Consider the following 19,286-nt stretch of genomic DNA (forward strand, 5'->3'; position numbering starts at 1 on the left):
CTCTCTCTCTCTCTCTCTCTCTCTCTCTCTCTCTCTCTCTCTCTCTCGCCCAATCATAATTTTGATTCTGGACGACTTTTTGTCCTAATTCTATGCCTTTTTTGCCTCTCGTCGTTGTTTTTTCCCCTCCGCGAGTAAATGCAGTGGCACGAAATGTGATAAGCTGCAAGCGGGCTTTAAATAGAAACTTTCGACACACGCAGCCACCCAATCAACTCTACCAGATGATTGTGATGAAAGAGTAAGCATAAGCGAAATATAGCAAATATTTAATGTGATTCACTTTCGCGCAAAACACATGAAATAATTAAAGCACAAAGAAAAAAAAAACAGACGCAAGAGATGACAGAGATGAGATTGAGAAAAGAAGGAACGAGAACGCAATCCGTACGAGAAATGGGAAAATTATTTTTGACATTGCTCGTCTACATATTGCTTTATGACGCACGAGACTCGTTAGCAAATTTTTCGTTAGTCAAAGAATCCATTCACTGACAGCGTGAAATTTCAGTTTCTATTTTTAATTGATTTTTATCTCATGCAGTTGGCTTAGATTTTCTTGTTGCTCTCACACCAAAAACGAAAGCGCTTACATCCATCATAGTGCTGCACTGTTGAACGTTCAGCAGCGAGGGAAAAAAAGACACATAGGGATTTGAATGCGGCAGGAATTTTGTCAAGTGTTTTCATGCAGTTCGATCGAATGATAGCGGGTTTTTAGTGATCGATTTACTATGGACGGCCATTGTCAACCACTCATTCATATCTGACTAAGCGTTTGAAATTCATTACGTTTTGTTTTGTTTTGTGTGTCGCAAAAAAGCTTTACATGCAATTTACAATCGGCGACGACGGTGGCGATAATCGAAGTTTATCACGGGTATTGGTCTTGAAAACATTTTCGAAACCGTTTATGAACCAATCAAACAATATTCGTCTGAGACGACTGGTTTGAAAGCCAAACAATGAAATCATCAGCACAATATTTGTTTTTGCATTAATTTGCGCCTAGGGTCCAATGTTCATCGCCACCAAATATTCTAGTAGCTAAATGGCTACCGAAATGCGTGTCATAAACAATTTACGAAAATAAATCCGATCTTCTACACCTAATTTTGGGCGAAAGGAAGAGCGCGTAAATCAATGAATAACATCAATCTCCGATTTCCACGTTTTATGCGGCAGAAACAGATGGTGAACGGTGTCGTAATTTAGAATAAATAACACAAAACCCACAATAATATTCTTTCTGCGCGCTTCTCACATCATTCAATCTCTCATTCGCACAATTGTTTTCTTTTCCTTTTGTTGATTTTAAGCTCACAAGCCTCTAATATCAAACAAATTCAATATGAAATGTGGGACTTCAACGACTTTGTTATTGTGCTTGCACGCTCTCTCCCGCTATCTATCCCTAACAGCTCGCGCGTTCACTCATATCATTCAGATAATTAATGTTTAGTGCATGGGTTCTTAGTCAAAACGAATCTTCAGTCAACAAGGAAGGCGATATTTACGATAGACAAATAAATACAGGTAGCAAAACAACCTGACATTAGAAACGGTGGAATTAATTGTGACCTGTCTCTTGAGGTGTGATATAGCGAGAGAAAAAAAAACAATTTTCACACCAGACGAACGAACAAATATATATATATATATTATATATATATATATATATATGCAAATGGAGCTCTCTAAATTGTGTGAGGATGTTTGAATTTTTTCTCACTGTTTCAAATGATGTTTACATGAATCGACAAACACGAGGTTCCATAGTCCATGGACGAATTAAAAAAATATATATATATCCGATATTCAGCCATTAGGATCTAAGGTCAGTTCATAATGCGACAACACGAGCCAAATTGATCCATATTTTACACCTTCTTTTTGCGGCATCGCTGTTTACAGATGTAAAAGTGATGCTAAATTTACCGAACATGAATTTGATCGAAATTTAATGGTAAATGGTTGCACTAAAAAAATGAGATGTTTGATGGTTCGACCGAACACGAGATTTACATTCACCTGCGTTTCATGTAGACAAAACGGTTCCATATCGTAGAAAGAAAAGATAGACATTTCGCCATCAAGACTCATAGAATTTGACGCATAGAAAGAGAGCGAACGAGAAAAAAGGCAACAACAATGTGCACGGTGGCAAGAGGTGAACATGCTGTCGATGCGTGATTTTGAGTTTTTTTTCCCGTTGTTATTACTATTATTTTTCGGGGTCCCCGTTTATATAAAACAAGCACTTACACTCACACATTGTAAAATGTATCTGAATGAGCAGAGCGCATGTACAATGACAACGACGACGACGTTGCAAACACATAACAACAACAACAGCTGCTCCATGGTATAATATAAGCAACGCATACATTCGCGTTGTATATCGAATAAACTTAACCAAGTGAACAAAATTACACACCGTTTTCTTTTAATTTGGCGAAGGAAAGAAGAAATGAGCGAGAACATTCATCGAAAGCATGATGTTACATTGCCAATGTGAAATTGTATTTGGGTTAAACTCATATATATACTTTACCATTTTATTTCTCTCTCTTATACTCTCAATACAATGGTGTCTATGCCGCTGGTATCGCGTATTTCCCTTTCGAATTATCGAATGGGTATATACAGAAATTTTGGTGTTGTTTTCTTCTTCTTCTGGCTATGTGTGACAGTGTTGGAGCGAGATCTTGGTTGTGTGCATGCGTGGATAGCAGCCCGTTGATGTAACGCGCATAACACTCGATATATAAAATACATACACACGTACACAGCCACACACCAATAGTTGTACATAAATGTACCTTCCAATGGAATTGAATCACGCTCTCGAGTCGGCTGATCACTCAGTCATCGCGTGATACATGTTTTCGTTCATTAAAACCGACACTCTGCGTTGTCGTTGTTGTTGTTATTGTTGTTTGTTTGTTTTTCATCTCGCTGCTGGTTTTTTCTCTCGATATGCCCCGTTCTCTCTTTGGGTGTGCATTGGTCTTTGTCGTATGTTAGAAACGTTGTTTACATCAATCATTTTCCATTGCTTCCAAATCCCCGAACAGTTTGTTTTTTCCCTTTAAACTGTTTCAAATTTTTTAGTTTATTCATAAATTGAGTTGCTAAAATAACGAGTTGTTTACGTTTTTTTTCTTCTACTTCTTCTTCTTCTTCGTCCGTTGAAATATTTCAACATCACTGATGACTGTATATTTACATTTTAAATTGCTAACCAATTTATCAATGGCAAGAAAATATTTACTCATTACTTGATCTGGATTCTATTCGGTTGTCTCGAATATTCGAGCCATGCCACAAATAAAGCCAAATTGAATGTGTGCAAAACTAATCTACCTGAATGCCATCGAAATGTCGATGGATGAAGGAGCTGAAATACCGAAACTTTACAAATCGAATCGAATCGAATGAATTAATGGATATGTGAAATTGCGTCGTATTTGACCTTTGCTCACCGCTTACACGAAAAAAAACAGCAGCAACAGCAGCAACAACAACAATGTATACCCGCACATGGGCATTGGCTGACATTGCGTGTCTGGAGAGAATTGTTTCTCGTTCTCTCTCTCTCTTTCGGTTCTACGCAAAAATAAATGCGTAGTAAAATAGTCCCCCACACACACATACATTACATTCTCGAAATGCATATCAGAACCAAAAATTTTCGTCGTTGATTGACCGGCTTAGCGTTCTGTTATTTCGGGATGAATGTTATTACTAACCGGAAAGTTGTTTCCTTTTTACGGCCACACAAGCATACAAAATCGTATTTTTAGCCATAAAGTCAAATGCCTTGTAATTGTTCGTTTCATTGGCCAACGTTGTTTTTTTGTATTCATTCTTCCAGATAACTCAATAGATTTTCTATTGGAAGAGAATCATTTTTTTCTTGTAACGGGCATTATTTTTTTTCTCAGCAAAATACTACGCATATCGTGGCCTATAGGCTCTATTTATGGTTTAAAGCGATTGTGGGACAAATGTTAACGAATGTAATATTGCCGGTGTGCGGGCGCTCACGTTCTCGTTTCACAGAATGAAAAATAGAGCGATCTAGAATTATGATTGCATCTTTCCGCAAAGAGATCGTTAACGCGCGCGTCGACCGGTCGGAATGTTGTTGATTTGCCAAATTCAACGATTCTCTGTGTGTGGACTTCGAGCTTATTTTATTCTTTTTATTCGAAATAGCTGTAGCGAACGCAAGAAATACGTGTATTTCGCGACACATTTGAAATGTTCTTTCCAACACACGCACCGATCATCAAACGAATCAGGCGCTTGTATAGCGGGGTGAAAGAGATGAGTAACAATTGTGTTTTGCCTTTGAATGAACAAACTTTTTTCTATTTGCTATTTGTCTGCCGGCTAAGTCGTATTTCGTACAGTTTGGTTTCACACGCATGGCAGGCACATCGAACGATTTTTTTTATCCAGTTCGACACACCGCTTTTTTCGCTGTCTCATCGATCACTGTTTTTTTTTTGTTGCCTTATGCCGTTTCTTCTTCTTACACTAGCCAAAAACTGCAAAGCACTCGCTGCGATCGTGAACACTGTCCATTCACATAGTTGCTGATCAGCTACTTTGTAGGTGGATGTGTGTATGTTTGTGTTTTTTTCCCCCAAATTATCATCAAAAATCAATTTGAAATACATGCAACGAATTCGAAAAATTCCATTCACAGAGATGAAATTGATCAGCAGTAGCCGCAGCAAAACAATTATTTCCATTGATTAGCATGTGACGTGCGGCTCTTGTGAAAAGCTATTTGTGTATTTTTTTATCCCTTTGAAACCCTATGAAAACATAACGAAATTGCTCACTGAAATGCAAAAATAAAAGCGCATGATATCGACATACGAGCTCCATCGCCTTTGTTACAGCTACTAATGTTTGTTCGTTCATTCCTTCGCCTCACTCATTCGTCTCTCTCGCATTTATATAATCAATAAAAATTCATTTTATGCAGGTGCAATGAACGCTCGCTCTAGTTACTAGGCAAGAGAGTAAGATAGAACTTAACGGCCCGACCGAACTAGGAATATCAAGTTTAAATTCTGTACAGAAAATTTGCACATTTTTCCCATTTGCATTGGCAACATGGAGCAATGTGCAATTTTTACTGTCAACCATTGACTTGACTTTAGCTCGATTGAGGTGTTTAGATGTGTAATTTACGTCAAACATTATATAGCCGGCTCTTTATAATCAACTGAATCACCAACACTACGCTGGTCGTCATCGTCGTCGTCGTTTTTATTTCATCTAATTTTATTGTTTATGTGACGAATAATGAAGTGAACACACGTTCTTATTGTTACGGCTTTGCCCACAGAGCAAAAAAATAAATCAAAGCGCAAACAAACACACACACACTAGTCGACAAAGTGACCGCATTGAAAAAATGCTGTGAATGCATTCACCTTAGTGGAATCGCACAACACAAAGCGAACACGCATTCCCTGAATGATCTTCACACACGATTGCAAATCGGTAACTATACGTTTCTCTCCCATTTCGAATTGATATTTCGTGCCGTCAAAAAACGAATGCTTCTAATTAATTATAGTTTTAGTTTTGAACGTATTTTTCTGTTTATGTTTAGTTGTAATGATGCAATAGCAAAGAATGATGCAAGCATGGGGAATTCTACAGCATTTTCTTTGAAATCAATGCATCGGATTCCACCATTGAATTTCACGTCTATTTCAATATATGCGCTTAATGAGCACATTTTTATTGATAACTGGGTAATTCGATGTGCATTTAGTTGCTCTTTTTTTTGAATAAAGATTCAAACGAGTTTTTCGGTTGACATCGACAATTTATTGGTCGAAAATCAGACAATGTATTTGGCTAATGTCAGCTAGCTAACTGAAAACATTCTGGCTGGCTCAGCGACTGAATTCTATACGTTGCGTTTTTTCATCGCAATCTGTAGTACAGAAATCATATATATATATGGAGATTTTTGTTTTTTTCATGTACCGGTATTTGTCAACAAGTCTGCCTATGCCACTAAACATAGTATACAGCCCATAAGAAATGTAAAATTTTCGCCATTTATTTTTACATTGCCAATACATTAGTTATGGGGATTTTTGTTTTGTTTATTTTTTGTTGTTTGTAAACAAATCTGCCTATCTTTTTGCATTGCCTCTGCACATTTCCTATGGACATATACTGTGCACAATGCACATTGACAATGCAAAAAGATAGGCAGATTTGTTTACAAACAACAAAAATCCCCATATATATGATTTTTGTACTGCAGATGCGATGAAAAAACGTAACGCATAGAATTCAGCCGCTGAGCCAGCCAGAATGTTTTCAGTTAGCTAGCTGACATTAGCCAAATACATTCTCTGTCCAAAATCAATCGAATCGAGCGAAGCTAATCGGAATTATGCCCATAAATGTATATCGCATTGGAGCCGATCACGTTTCGTAAATCAAGCTATTATTTTTTCGTGTGACGTCACACGTTTGATTCGATGCAAAGTGAATCATATTATCATTAAATTACGCTACTGACCGATAATAATGTAGCACGAATTTTTTCGGTGGCTCTCTCTCTCGAGACACAATTTATAATTTTGTTGCTTTTTTTCATGTTGCTTTTTGCACAGTTTCCATCACAATTTCATTCATGTTGTGCGCGAACTCGATACATGATCTCGTGGGGCTTCGTGCTTATATTTCACCTCTCTTTCTTACTGTCACCATGCGGTTACGTTGATGTCAACTGAGCCGATATTCTTGAGTCATTGTATGCATTTACTATTCATAAGTAACACACGCGGAGTATAATCGCTACACTTATTTTGCATTTTGCAATCTTGACCCTTCTCACTGTGATTTGCAATGGCCTAGCAAGGCTTAGAGTTGTACTCTCAATTTTTTTTCCAACTTTCGAATGATATGCACATTTTCCAAAGAAGAAAAACACACGCATACCCTCCATAAAGAAGTTGGGTGTGCGCGCGCCTATAAAATGATGATAAAAATAGCCGCGAGACAAAATTGATGAATGACAAAATGTTTTCGAGTTGATACGGGAAAGAACGAAACGTTCAATTGATATGAAATGTCTTAGTGGACAGCGAAAAAAACAACAATCATACAATTGGGCTTGATCACAGGAGGCACGTAGTCCAACCACATTAATGGCCGCACACATTGTAATGAATCGCCGATAACAATAACACGTTAAGAAATGCGAAGAAGGAAACGATTAATTAAAAGCGCAAAGCGATACTGTGTGTCATTATCATTTGGGAATGCCCTGAATGCAATTGATACACAATGCACAGACAAACGAATAAAACGGATCAACGTAATGTGGCCTCTGTGCGAATCTATGGAGCAAATGTCACACCACACTCGAAAGACAAATCACTTTATGACATACGACAGAAGACAAGACGAATGAACAGAAAAAAATCGAACCGATAAAGACCGGGTGACGAAACTCAAATAAATCAACAAATTAAACGGAACGAATAATTGAATTGCTTTACTGCGTGTATGAATTATCAGTTATCTCTTTGCTATTTTCGTTCCTCATTTAAAATTAGAGCAACTACAAAAGCAATACCGTACTCACACGAGACATCAAGAGAGAAGAAAAAAAAGAAATCTGACGTACGTGTTCAACTGAATGCCATTTACATTAGACAATAAACAAGGGATCACTCGGTGGCCTGCTGATGATGATGGCAGCAAATTGATTTAGTTGTTTACTCAGATCCTTCTCATTCGAAACGGTTTTTTTTATCGTCACCCGATTTTCGTTTACTCTGAAGAGATCACGAAAAACTACAAATTATAAGCGCGACATGTCGTGTGTTGCTCTATCTGTATATTTGACGGTGTACCTATTTACGCAGAATAAAAAGTATGACTCAATTGAGATCGTAAATCGTTTATTCTCGCTTGAAAGAGCAAACACAGGAATTAGAGAAACTCACACGGTTGTAATGAAAATGGCAACAATTATTGGAAATAAATAAGCTTTGAAAGGATTTATTTGCTATTTATTTCGCCATTCAACGTTGACGATGCAAATAATTGTCACATGAAGAATTGGAAAATAATGAACATTCATTGGTGTGTGCCGTTTTTAGCCTCTATTTTTTTTCTCCAGTCGCTAAAACACTTGGTGTGATTGCATCGTAATTTCCAGATTTCTATGAGTTCGATGTGTTTTTTTTATCAGCATCAATTTTCATGTCATTATTTCTGTCATTTACCCATGTGTAATCCGATGATTTTGTTGTCGATGTTGAGCGTAATTTTTACCGTCATTTTCGTGTTTCCGAGGTAAAACACACACAAAAATCCATCGAATTTCGAATGAAATGAAGACGACGACGAGTGCATGTGACAGCCGACTGATCTCTCTGCCTCTGCCTTATTTACTTCAAACATTCCGTATCACACATGCAAACACTTTCCATAATCTCTCTTCTAGCGCGCGGGCTCCATACACATATTTATGCGTCACTCTCAATCATACGGTAAACACATGCACACACACAATCTACGCTGTATATACTACGCGCTGCTTCCGAACAATAACAAACTCATACCGCTGGCCACGAAACGAAAATAACGACGACAACGACGCAGCAGCTACATTTCCATTGGAAAGATTGCCTCTCGCCTATAAAAACACTAAGCACCGAATGTCGGCTATTCATTTCTCAATTGCAATCCGTTGAATACAAATCAACTGCTTTCAACCAAATTAATCTTAATTACAAAAAATCATTTTCGATTCGTAGCGTTTTACAATTAACATTGCATTTCGAATTTCGATTGAAGTTTTTTTTTTTGTGCGAAAGAAAGAAAACAGTGAACGAATTCATTGAAATTTAAAAATAAAAGAAAGAAGAAGAAAAGACAAGAAATTGAACAGCGAAAAAAAAGAAAGTGCCACCAATATTGTGTGAAATTGATTGAATTCGTGAGAATATTCGACACAAAGAGAGAAATTTTCACGTTTTACATTGACTCAAAACAAAAAGGAAAGAAAGAACACCAATTTGGACCATTTCAAATGATCAAAAGACAAGCAATTCAATTAGCAATCAAATTTAAGCGATCAATTCCAGTTATTTGATTTGAACACAATAGTGAACTTTGCAATAAACAATACAACGACTTAGTGATATTAGAGATTAATTAAAAAGCGTGTATACATTCTAAGTGAATCAAATCTAATTTTAATTACTTATTTTCTTCCGTCGATTAAAAATATTTAAAAAAAAATACAAACCGTCAAAATGTCGACCGATATTTTCCACTCAAATCATCACACATCAAATAATCATTACAACTGGTGTGTATAATTCCAATGAAACGACATAGTTTTAAAATAAAACATTTTAAATATAACGAGATAACCTAATTTTACTTTATACAATACGATAATGAGTGGATAAAAAAGCAACATGTTTATTGCGTTTCTTTTCTGACTTCATATTTGTTTCTCTTTTTACTTGCAGTAACGGATCTCATCGCGGTTCAGATTTATCAGATTTATCCGACTTTGATATTGAAGAATTGATCAAAATGCATAAATTGTGTCGTCAAGTCTCCATCGAATCACCCGGACCAATTGTGAAAGACTGCGTTTTTTCATTTGTCGTACCAGTTCCTGATACACCGGAGTTTGGTGCTCGTGTCAAGGTAAATCATTCAGAATATTCTCTCTATTAATTTGGAATTATTTTTGGCCATTTCTCGACCGAAAAGAACATAAAGTGTTGTCGCTTTTTTAAATGACAACATTGCAAAGAAAAAAAATTCCACTATGGAATAAAAGAAACATACCGTAGCTGGAGTGTATATATCACAAAAATATACAAATACATAGACATATAATCAATGTTTAGTCAAAACAAATAGTGAATTCCATGCGCAACATTGGATTTCATATCCGCACAAACAGAGTGTGAGTTGCTTTTGTTTACTTCATTTCGCTACTGCGTCATTTATGTATTGAGTGTTTCGGTTGTGTTGCGTTGCAAGGCTCGAGAGCGCGAACTGAGTGTGTTTGTGTGCGTGCAGTACACACTGAACATTGTGAACACGCACTGCATGCATGATACACATTTATCCATTTGGATCGGCGACGCATGTACAGTCTATTGCGTATTTGGTTTTTTGTAACGAGCGTTGCCTTGGGAAATGATAAAAGACACGCACAGCAGTCTCTCTCTCTCTCTCTCTCTCTATGTCGGAATGGTTCTCAAAATGAGAAATTAAACTGGGCGAAAAGAAAAACACACAAATCTTTTGGCAATCAGACAACATTTTTGCATTGTGTTTCGGCTCGTCGTTGTTACACACATTTCGAATGATTTAATGACATTTTTGAAAATGTCAACTGTTATTCGAAAGCTTTTTTTTCGTTCCTGTCACAAACGTGAAGATTGTGAGCTAGATAGCCTTCTCCAATAAGGCGGTAGCCAAGATATTTGCGCGTGTCTTTCACCTTCGCAAAAATCTATTTTAAATTTTGCAACCGTTCACAACCATCACAATGCGAATGTTTATATTTTTATTTTTTAACCGTTGCTTTTTGTTTGTTCCCCTTTCAAAATTAGGTTGTGTATGCCGGTGCATGCTATCGCCGTCAAAAATCGCCATCTATGTCGAGTATGTCGAGCGTGTCGAGCATCACATCGGATTTGGCTGAATTGGCCCAACAAATGGCTGGATCTCCACAATTTAATTCGGCCCCAGCCCCAGCACCAGCTTATCATGGTTACCGTGATGGTGCTTTGTTCCCCGGCTTCGAGGTGGCCGGTGTCATCGAAGAGTTGGGCGCAGGCGTAACAAAAGACAGCGGATTCCATGTGGGCCAACGCGTTGTCCTCTATCCATTCGAAGACGTTCCAAATGGATATGCGGAATACATTGTTGTTCCAGAATTGAAATACTTGATTCCAATCCCAGATAGTTTGCAATTGAGCGTTGCAGCCATGCTTCCAACCGGTGCCCTTCTTGCCATGAACACCGTATTCGAAGCCCAAGAAATCGTCACACAATTGCTCAAAGAGCGTGAAGCCGCTCATGAAGCCGCACCCGAAACAACACCAGCACCATTGTGCCGCATTTTAATTGTTGGCACTGGCGGTCTTGCACTGTGGGCCGTTCGCATTGCTGCCTATCATTTCCATCAATTGGAAACGAGCAAAAGAGTCCAAATCACCGTTGCCAGTCTACGCGACGAAGGTTTCATGTTGGCTAAAGATTTCGAAAAGTAAGTGTATTTGCTTCAATTTGCTTGTTGAGCTGATTTTGGTTTTCGATAAGATCGAGTGCCAAACCGAAAATTACATTTGAGTTTGAGTTTGAGCTCTCTCTCATACGATTGCCATCACAGTTTTGCCTGAGAATTAATCTCTGTTTATATGATTCTCTAATTATTATTATTTTTTTTCTCGAATTTATCATCAACAGAGTGAACGTCGTTCAATGGAGCGAAGATTTATACGAGAAGCAATTGATTGAGCGAACAATTGATGCTTGCGGCGGTGCCGTTGATATTGTAATCGATTTTGGAACCACATCACGCAGCTTGCATCGATCGATGCAGTGCTTAGGTGAGGGCGGTGTCGTACTCGTAAGCGAAGAAGTGGGTGAAAAATTACTGCCCAAATTCTCCAGTTTGGCCGAGAAACGTAAACAAAAATTGCGCTCCGTTGCCAACGGAACGATCGAACAATTGACAGAATTAGTCGAATTGGTATCATCACATAAGGTGAGTCGTCTTGAACATGTATTCATTATCACTTAAATCATCATTATCGAGTGTCCACTTAGATTGTTTACAACAAACTATTTGATACTACTCAACTTGATTTGTTGAACTTCAAACTGTCTGATGACACGATTGTTTTTCATTCACTTGAACTAAAACGATTTGTTTTTTTTTTTTGTTGTTGTCTTGATTTCATTTATCCAGATTGAACCACCACCACACTCTGTGTTCCCATGCGATGATGCCCAAGAGGTCGTCCGCAAATTATGTCAATCAGAGATTCCCGGTCGTGCTATATTGAAATTCCACGACATTGAGTAATTTGGTTTTTAGCCATCTATATTCTAATAGCTATACAAAACAGCTTAAATTAGTTCATAACAAAACAACAAAATATCTATTCACTTTAAACAAACAAACAAAATCAATGTATTTGCGTATACACACAACCAACTGACAACAACAACACAAAACACAGAGGAGATGAAAAAGGAGTAATTAGCATGGGCCGAAAATGATGTAAGCAGCTGTATTTAGACACAACAAAACGACAAAAAGAAACGATGAACGATTTTTTGTGCTACTGCTGCTGCTGTACAGGAGAGTGTACTGATGTGTTCCATTATTGTGTACGTGTGTGTGTGTGTGTCGAAACCAAATTCGAGTAAAACCATATTCACTGGCTTTAAAAGTAATGACTTGCACATCGAAAAGCAGCGCACACTAAATTTTCTGCGTTAAAATTTCGGACAAATATCAATCAATTTAATGGAACACACGATTTCTCCTTCCGAAAAATCGAGACAGCAAGGTACACAAACACACATATACACGGTAGCTAAGGTGTCGTAGACTAATACGAACATTCATTAATCACATACATAATCCAATTAGATTATCGAACAACATTTTCAAAAAAAAAAAAATGATAATTGATATTTCAATGAAGCAGCAAAGTGTCTCTTTATCAACGTTCAATGAAAAACAAAAAAATTCTTGCTGATTACTGGCAAGGTTCGTCATTGTTTCGGTTTGTGTGCAAATTGCGCAAAAAAAAAACACCAACAACAACACTGACAACAACCGAAACTGATAACAAGAACGATGATGACAAAGAGACACACGCCGCCACACGCAATAATCGTGGATGGTCGTTGCGGTTCTTTTTTGTATGTGCGCGCGCGTGTGATCATCATCAAACCGAGATAAGAACGATCGATCACGGTGATTGATTTGTCCATTTGAAATTGGTACATAATCGAAACTGTAGTGATGTAGTCGCAATTGCGAGCGCGCACTGCATTGTTGGTGTTTGTAAAAATTCGGGGGATTTGTTGAGAAGGTGTGCGCGCGTTTCTCACACACACACACACACAAGCTCAATCGACTGATATCAATCGACAAATCCTCTCAGATTTATTTGGATCTGCATTTTTTTTTCTCTTAATAATAAGATCCCGGTTTTTTCTTTTGTAATTTCTTAATCACAAACGATGTGAATGCATCGATTTTTATTTTCGAAGCAATTGGCAAGAGAAAACCCCAAAATAATGGAGCCAGTTTTTGCGACGACAAACAAACAAAAAAAAGCACATAATTCAAGCAAAAAAAAACACATTAATTGAATTCATTAGTATTATATTGTTAACTTGATTGAAAGTGAGAAAAAAACTACGTTTGACGATGGTTTAAAAATAATCCTCTATTTTTTTGATGTCAAATTTAAAAAAGGAAAAAAAAATTACATTTAGAAATTGAGAAAAAAATATGTCTAATTAGTTTAGTAAAAGTCACTCGCATCTCACATTGCTTTTAAAAAAAAAACATGTCCGTTAATACAATTGGCAAACACACACAATTTTACGAAAACCAAAAATTATTGTTACAATTATAAACAAAAAGAAGAAAACAAAGAAGAAAAATTGAAAGAGAACAAAAATAAAAAAGCAAAAAAAAAATTGCGATTTAAATGGGATATAAGCACTTCGTAGAGAGAATTGTCTCAATGCGAACCGTCGTAGATTTTGATTCATGTGAGACGTGCCTTTGGCACATAACAAATTCACATATACACAATTTAGTACTAGGACACATAGGTTTCACATATACACAACCCCTCTCTTTTTTTTAATTTGATTTTTTTCCCGTTTTTTTCGTTCTTCTTCTGAATTTGTTTAGAGGTTTAATTTATTTTATCGAGTACAACAAAAATTTATTAAGGAAACAAAGAAAGCAAAAACAAAATGTTTAGTGTGGAAGTTCAGCATTGGGCATTGCAGCAGGCGATTTCAATTAAAACACTTTTCCAAAATGAAAATCTTCCAAGATTCTCGAACCGACCGATCTCAAATCATTTGAGCTTGACCCTTTTGATTTTGTTCAAGTGAGAGTCGACATGCAATTTTGTTGAGCTTCCAACTGAACTATATATATATACCATTAAACAATCCTCCCATTCATCAAATCGAATGAAAATTTAACGAAAATAGAAAAAAAAAACATAGAAAATAACAAACAATTGTCAAATTTCATGGTTAGATTTTATTTTTTTAGGTATCATATTTTTAGTTGAAAAATGAATTGTGATAAATTTGTGAAGAGATACAAACGATAAAAACAAAAACCAATAACAAATTGAAAATGAAAACACATAAACATCTTTGGTGGTTGTTTTCTTTTAATTTTATGATTTTTTTTGCAGGTTTTTTGCTATTGTTTTCAGGTGTTTGAAAGAAAAATTGCATTCTTTTTCGTTTTTTTCCCCTTCTTTATTTCAGTATAAGAAAATTGATTCTTGATGTTGTTGTTTATTGAACTAACTAAATTGTTCGATTTAAAGATATTTCATGTATTCAAAATACAGAAGAAGCAAAATATTGGCCGCAATCCTATCGCTTATGTGTATCGCGACATTTTATGAATGTGTTAGCAGTAAAGTTGAATAACACACATATTGATTTGCCTGGGAGTTGTCTTAAAAAAAATACTTTTGAAGAAAATAGATGGGAAGTCCTTTTGAAAATTGGGAAAAATAGAACGAGAAATTGAGTTAAAGAGATTGAAGCACACACACACACACATATTTTTTTTTTGCTTGAATAACTGTCATAAGAAGTGAGACAAATTTTGACGAATAAGAAACAAATATTTGCATATATTCATATGCTTAACCAATTGTGCGGTGTGAATAAACGTAAAATTGCAAATAATTTATTCGAGTATTTTATGTATAAGGAAGCAAATGAATTTTGAAATGGTTTTACCTGATCCGAAGCACCTTCGTTCCTATTAAGATCGATTTCATAGCATTTTAGTGTTGAAGACACCGGCATTCAATTATTCATTAAGGGAAAGTTACATAATAAAGTAATTGAATTAACTGAATGTTATGCCGCACAATTGACGACGACTGCTAACAAAGCGAATATCAAGAAGAAGAAGAAGAAGAAGTAAACAGAAAAACACTAAAAACAACAATTTAGAATATGAATGAGCACAAAATGATTATCAATTAAAGCAAATAGATTACGAAACTTGGCCGAAACCAATCACAAATACAGCACAGCACAGCAGCATACACACAATACACATTGTTCTTCATTTTTTTTTCTCTCTGGTTGTTCTGCGAACGTAAAGCAGTATTTTCGTATGCACTGCTGGTGTATCGCATCTAATTGAATTCGATGGTGTCACCATCAATCAACACTATTGAATAAAAAATGAAGCATCCAATAACAATTTTTACAATTCGACGATAGAAATAAAAACAACAACATACTTGACGATATTTACTCGCTCTAGGATTTGTTGAAGCTCCATTATAGTTGGGCAGAAAGTATTGTGACGAAAAGGAACAAAAAATGACATTCGAATGCTCTCCGTGTGACTTTTTGAGAGGCTTGAAAAGACTAAAATTAAAACCATGAACTAATTGTTGCGCCTGATGTAAACATTTGTGAATGCATTTGCGAAAAGAGTGACATCAAAAAAAAAACTAGACACTTCATCATGATATTCAACCGAAACATCATTATTACCATTTAACAAATAAGAATAAGATAAAAACAAAATAACAAATGTGAAGTTAAACCAAAATCTACTAAAAAATAAAGAAAAAATACATACATTTTTAATGCGAAATCCAGTTGTTTTTAATGAAATTAAAAGACTTTACAGCGGCTGTGATCATGATAACAATCGAATGCAATTGAGAGTAGCATCCAACTGAGTATACAAACGCAAAGCTCTTACATTGCTCGATTTCGACATGACAAACACAAAGGTACGGGCCGATAAGAAGGCAAGAGCTGGAATTTAGAGGATTGCGTAAAAATGAGCAAACAAAAATCTAATACAGAGTTTGTAGTACAGACATCATCAGAATGTGTTCGGCACATAAATAATTCATGCTGATAGTTCTGATGATCTGCTTTGTAAGTGTTTGCCTCTGAAAATAGCATTGTCGAAATCCATTTTCTTCTTCACGCCAAAGCTACTGCTGAATCTTTGATAACAACGATTTTTTCGTTGCCTCTTATTTTGAGTTTTCATACCGAATCTGTCAGATGTTTCTTGTGAACGGTGCGATGCTCTGTAACGTATTTTTTCTTTGATTTATTAACATCTGAATAAAATACAGAAATATATTTTATTCCATTTCTTTTGTGGACCAAAAAAAAAACACACGCCAAAAATAGATTTTATTATTCTACTGGTTACCTTGACTGGCTGTGGGGTGCAAACTGCGCATGCAAATTACTTTGGCAACTGTGATTACTATGTTCAATTGGATGCAAACGAAGGAAAATCCGTGATTAATCCCGGCGGCTATGTCAGCATCTTGGGATATTTTGGATATTTTGGCTTCTTTGATCCCGGTTCAGCGTGTCGATATTTTATTGAGTGTCCACGAAATTACGTGATTCGACTTTATTGCTATCTCAACATTGCGGTTACGGTATTTAAACTGAACGTTTTTTATCACGACATTTCATATTTGAATATGCACAACAAGTCGTTATCCTCTTTGGATTACAGTGTGATGATGTAATCATCACACATTTTAGGCGTTATTCAAATGTGTAGAATTACGGAATTAAGAAGACAATTGTTAACAATTTGGATACTTTATGTTTTAACATGTACAATTTCTTGGGTTCAGGGTGAAGGCAATGATTGTAAAACCGAACAGTTTCGAGTATTAGACGATGGAACGAACCAAATTTTAGACAGGGGCACATATTTCTGCGGTCAAGGTGTCGTTAAAATTCAATCACGAGCCAATTTTATTACCTTTGGTAAGGAAATGGTATCGGTTTCAAACCGCAAAATAATGCACAAATACAAAATACAAATAATGCATTCCACAGTTAACACTATGACTGTTCTTCATATTTGCAACATATTACTGTTCTTGGGGGACTCCAGGGCCCCCAAGATATTTCATATGAAATCTGGACTGTGATAAGAGATAACAAATTAGTGTCTGAAGCAAAGTTGTAAGTTTTGTACTCAAAGTTTTGTACTCAAAGAATTGTACTCAAAGTTTGCTATAATTTTGGCGCAACAAATATTGCTTATCTCTTATCAGTTCCGCGAAAAACGCGAAAAAACGCGAAAATCGCAAAATTTTCCGACATCGTTTTAGTGAAGCTGATAAGAAGTAAGAGACTTGCCTCTTCGACAGAAATGTAGAGCAGGTCGAATACTACAACTTTGCCACAGACACCAAGTCGTTATCTCTTATCAGTTATGCGAAAAAATGATAAGAAAAAATTCGCGGTTTTCGCGGTTTCCGCGTAACTGATAAGAGATAACGACTTGATGTCTATGGCGAAGTTGTTGTACTCAAGCTGCTCTACAACTTTGCCGAAAACCATCTGGTTATCTCTTATCAGTTTCGCGGAATACGCGAGAAACCGCTGAAAACCGCGAAAAAACGCGTTTTTTTCTTATCATTTTTCACGGAACTGATAAGAGATAACGAGATGGTGTCTATGGCAAAGTTATAGCTCTGGTCGAGTACTATGATTTGCCACAGACCTTAAGTCGTTATCTCGTATCAGTTACGCGAAAAAATGATAAGAAAACATTCGCGTTTTTCACGGTGTTCTGCGGTTTCTCGCGTATTCCTCGAAACTGATAAGAGATAACGAGATGGTGTCTTTACCAAAGTTGTAAAGCAGCTTAAGTGCTACAACTTCGCTATAGACTATAAGTCGTTATCTCTTATCAGTTACGCGAAAAGTCGCGAAAACCGTGAAAAACGCGAATTTTTTCTTATCATTTTTTCGCGTAACTGATAAGAGATAACGACTTGGTGTCGTTGTAAAATTGTAGTACTCGACCAGAACTACAAATTTGCCATAGACACTATTTCGCTATCTCTTATCAGTTTTGCGGAATACGCGAAAAACCGCAGAAAACCGTGAAAAACGCGATTTTTTTCTTATCATTTTTTCGCGTAACTGATAAGAGATAACGACTTGGTGTCGTTGTAAAGTTGTAGTACTCGACCAGAGCTACAACTTTGCCATAGACACCACCTCGTTATCTCTTATCAGTTCCTTGAAAAGTGAGAAACTATGAATTCGCGTTTTTCACGTTTTCGCGGCTTTTCGCGTAACTGATAAGAGATAACGACTTGATGTCTACGGCGAAGTTGTAGAACAGCTTGAGTACTACAACTTCCTCATAGACACCAAGTCGATATCTCTTATCATAGTCCAGCTATAATATAAAATAGCCATGGGGCCCTGTGGTCCCCCAAGAACAACAGCGTAACATGTTTTGCGGCAGGCTGTATTTTACACATACTCACACATATGCATATGTTTTTTTTTCATTCGTGTAGAGAAATGTTCAATCTATACAATGAGACTTAACTCCGGTTGTTTTATACACTGTTTAGTACTTTTATTCAACTTTAAAGTTCGCTGGGGGCCCTGGGTGCCCCAAGAACAATCATAGTGTTAAAGAGCGAAGAGTTTTTTTTTGAAGAGTTAAAGCTTATAAAATGAAGGAAAAAATTCCATAATTGCATTTCTTATGTAAAGAACATTTTAAAAGCTTCAAAACATTTTTTGCATATTTTTAGGTCATACCTCATCGTACTACAGCGGCAGATATAATTGTACACTTGTATCAATGTTTCGGAATCCATTCTCGATCACATGAAAAGTAATAGCGAAACAAGTCGCCTTGATATCGCAATTTATTGCGGAACATTTATTGAAGTTGAAATGAGCCAGAGTTTTTTTTTAAAATAATTTTAATAAAATTGAATCAAGAGTGAGATAAGTTGATTAAATAATGTATTCATGAAAATCAGTTTTATTTTTGAAGTTTTTCTCATTTTTCCTTCTATTTTCCTTTTTTTTTTTTATGGAAAAAATATACAATTCCCCTTCATTTTTTTCTACTGGTTATCATAGCGCGACGCAACGTCCATCCAGTACTTAACTTGAATACATGGGCAAAC

The 19,286-nt window shown here is 36.3% G+C and overlaps 2 protein-coding genes and 1 long non-coding RNA gene across 6 annotated transcripts in view; 2 read left to right on the plus strand and 1 right to left on the minus strand.

Annotated features, from left to right (window-relative positions):
- Positions 1-14,465, plus strand: part of LOC129577179 (uncharacterized) — an 18,348-nt gene extending 3,883 nt beyond the window's left edge. For 2 of the 3 annotated variants that reach the window (XM_055463781.1, XM_055463780.1), the window contains exons 3-6: positions 9,543-9,726; positions 10,647-11,305; positions 11,506-11,806; positions 12,011-14,465. In XM_055463781.1, coding sequence (XP_055319756.1) covers positions 9,610-9,726; positions 10,647-11,305; positions 11,506-11,806; positions 12,011-12,127 — 1,194 coding nt within the window. In that variant the 5' untranslated portion in view covers positions 9,543-9,609 and the 3' untranslated portion in view covers positions 12,128-14,465. Of the gene's footprint in view, positions 1-8,731; positions 9,377-9,542; positions 9,727-10,646; positions 11,306-11,505; positions 11,807-12,010 lie in introns of those variants that run through there. The other variant, XM_055463779.1, reaches the window with a different exon arrangement.
- Positions 14,466-15,381: 916 nt separating this feature from the next.
- Positions 15,382-16,025, minus strand: LOC129577180 (uncharacterized). The gene is made up of 3 exons (XR_008688972.1): positions 15,932-16,025; positions 15,585-15,714; positions 15,382-15,511 (listed from the first exon to the last, which is right to left on the minus strand). It is a non-coding gene; the product is annotated as an uncharacterized LOC129577180 (long non-coding RNA).
- Positions 16,026-16,246: 221 nt separating this feature from the next.
- LOC129577125 (uncharacterized) lies at positions 16,247-19,117 on the plus strand. Of its 2 annotated transcripts, none has more exons than XM_055463590.1 (4): positions 16,247-16,399; positions 16,504-16,763; positions 16,968-17,103; positions 18,903-19,117. In XM_055463590.1, exons 1-4 carry the CDS (start codon positions 16,372-16,374, stop codon positions 18,980-18,982), a joined length of 504 nt encoding a protein of 167 aa, XP_055319565.1. In that variant the 5' UTR covers positions 16,247-16,371; the 3' UTR covers positions 18,983-19,117. The 2 variants fall into 2 exon arrangements, with proteins under 2 accessions (XP_055319565.1, XP_055319566.1); XM_055463591.1 differs by having other exon boundaries at positions 16,350-16,387.
- The last annotated feature ends 169 nt before the right edge of the window (positions 19,118-19,286 follow it).

This window comes from Sitodiplosis mosellana, unplaced genomic scaffold (genome assembly GCF_009176505.1).
Source record: "Sitodiplosis mosellana isolate CC-2019 unplaced genomic scaffold, AAFC_SMos_1.0 Smas_scaffold_6197, whole genome shotgun sequence".
Taxonomy (NCBI): domain Eukaryota; kingdom Metazoa; phylum Arthropoda; class Insecta; order Diptera; family Cecidomyiidae; genus Sitodiplosis; species Sitodiplosis mosellana.

Coding starts and splice junctions, on each gene's coding strand:
- LOC129577125 (XM_055463590.1), top strand. CDS start 16,372: ATGTTTCTTGTGAACGGTGCGATGCTCT. Junction 16,764..16,967: donor ATCTCAACATTGCGGTTACG/GTATTTAAACTG, acceptor TCTTGGGTTCAG/GGTGAAGGCAATGATTGTAA. Junction 17,104..18,902: donor AGCCAATTTTATTACCTTTG/GTAAGGAAATGG, acceptor GCATATTTTTAG/GTCATACCTCATCGTACTAC.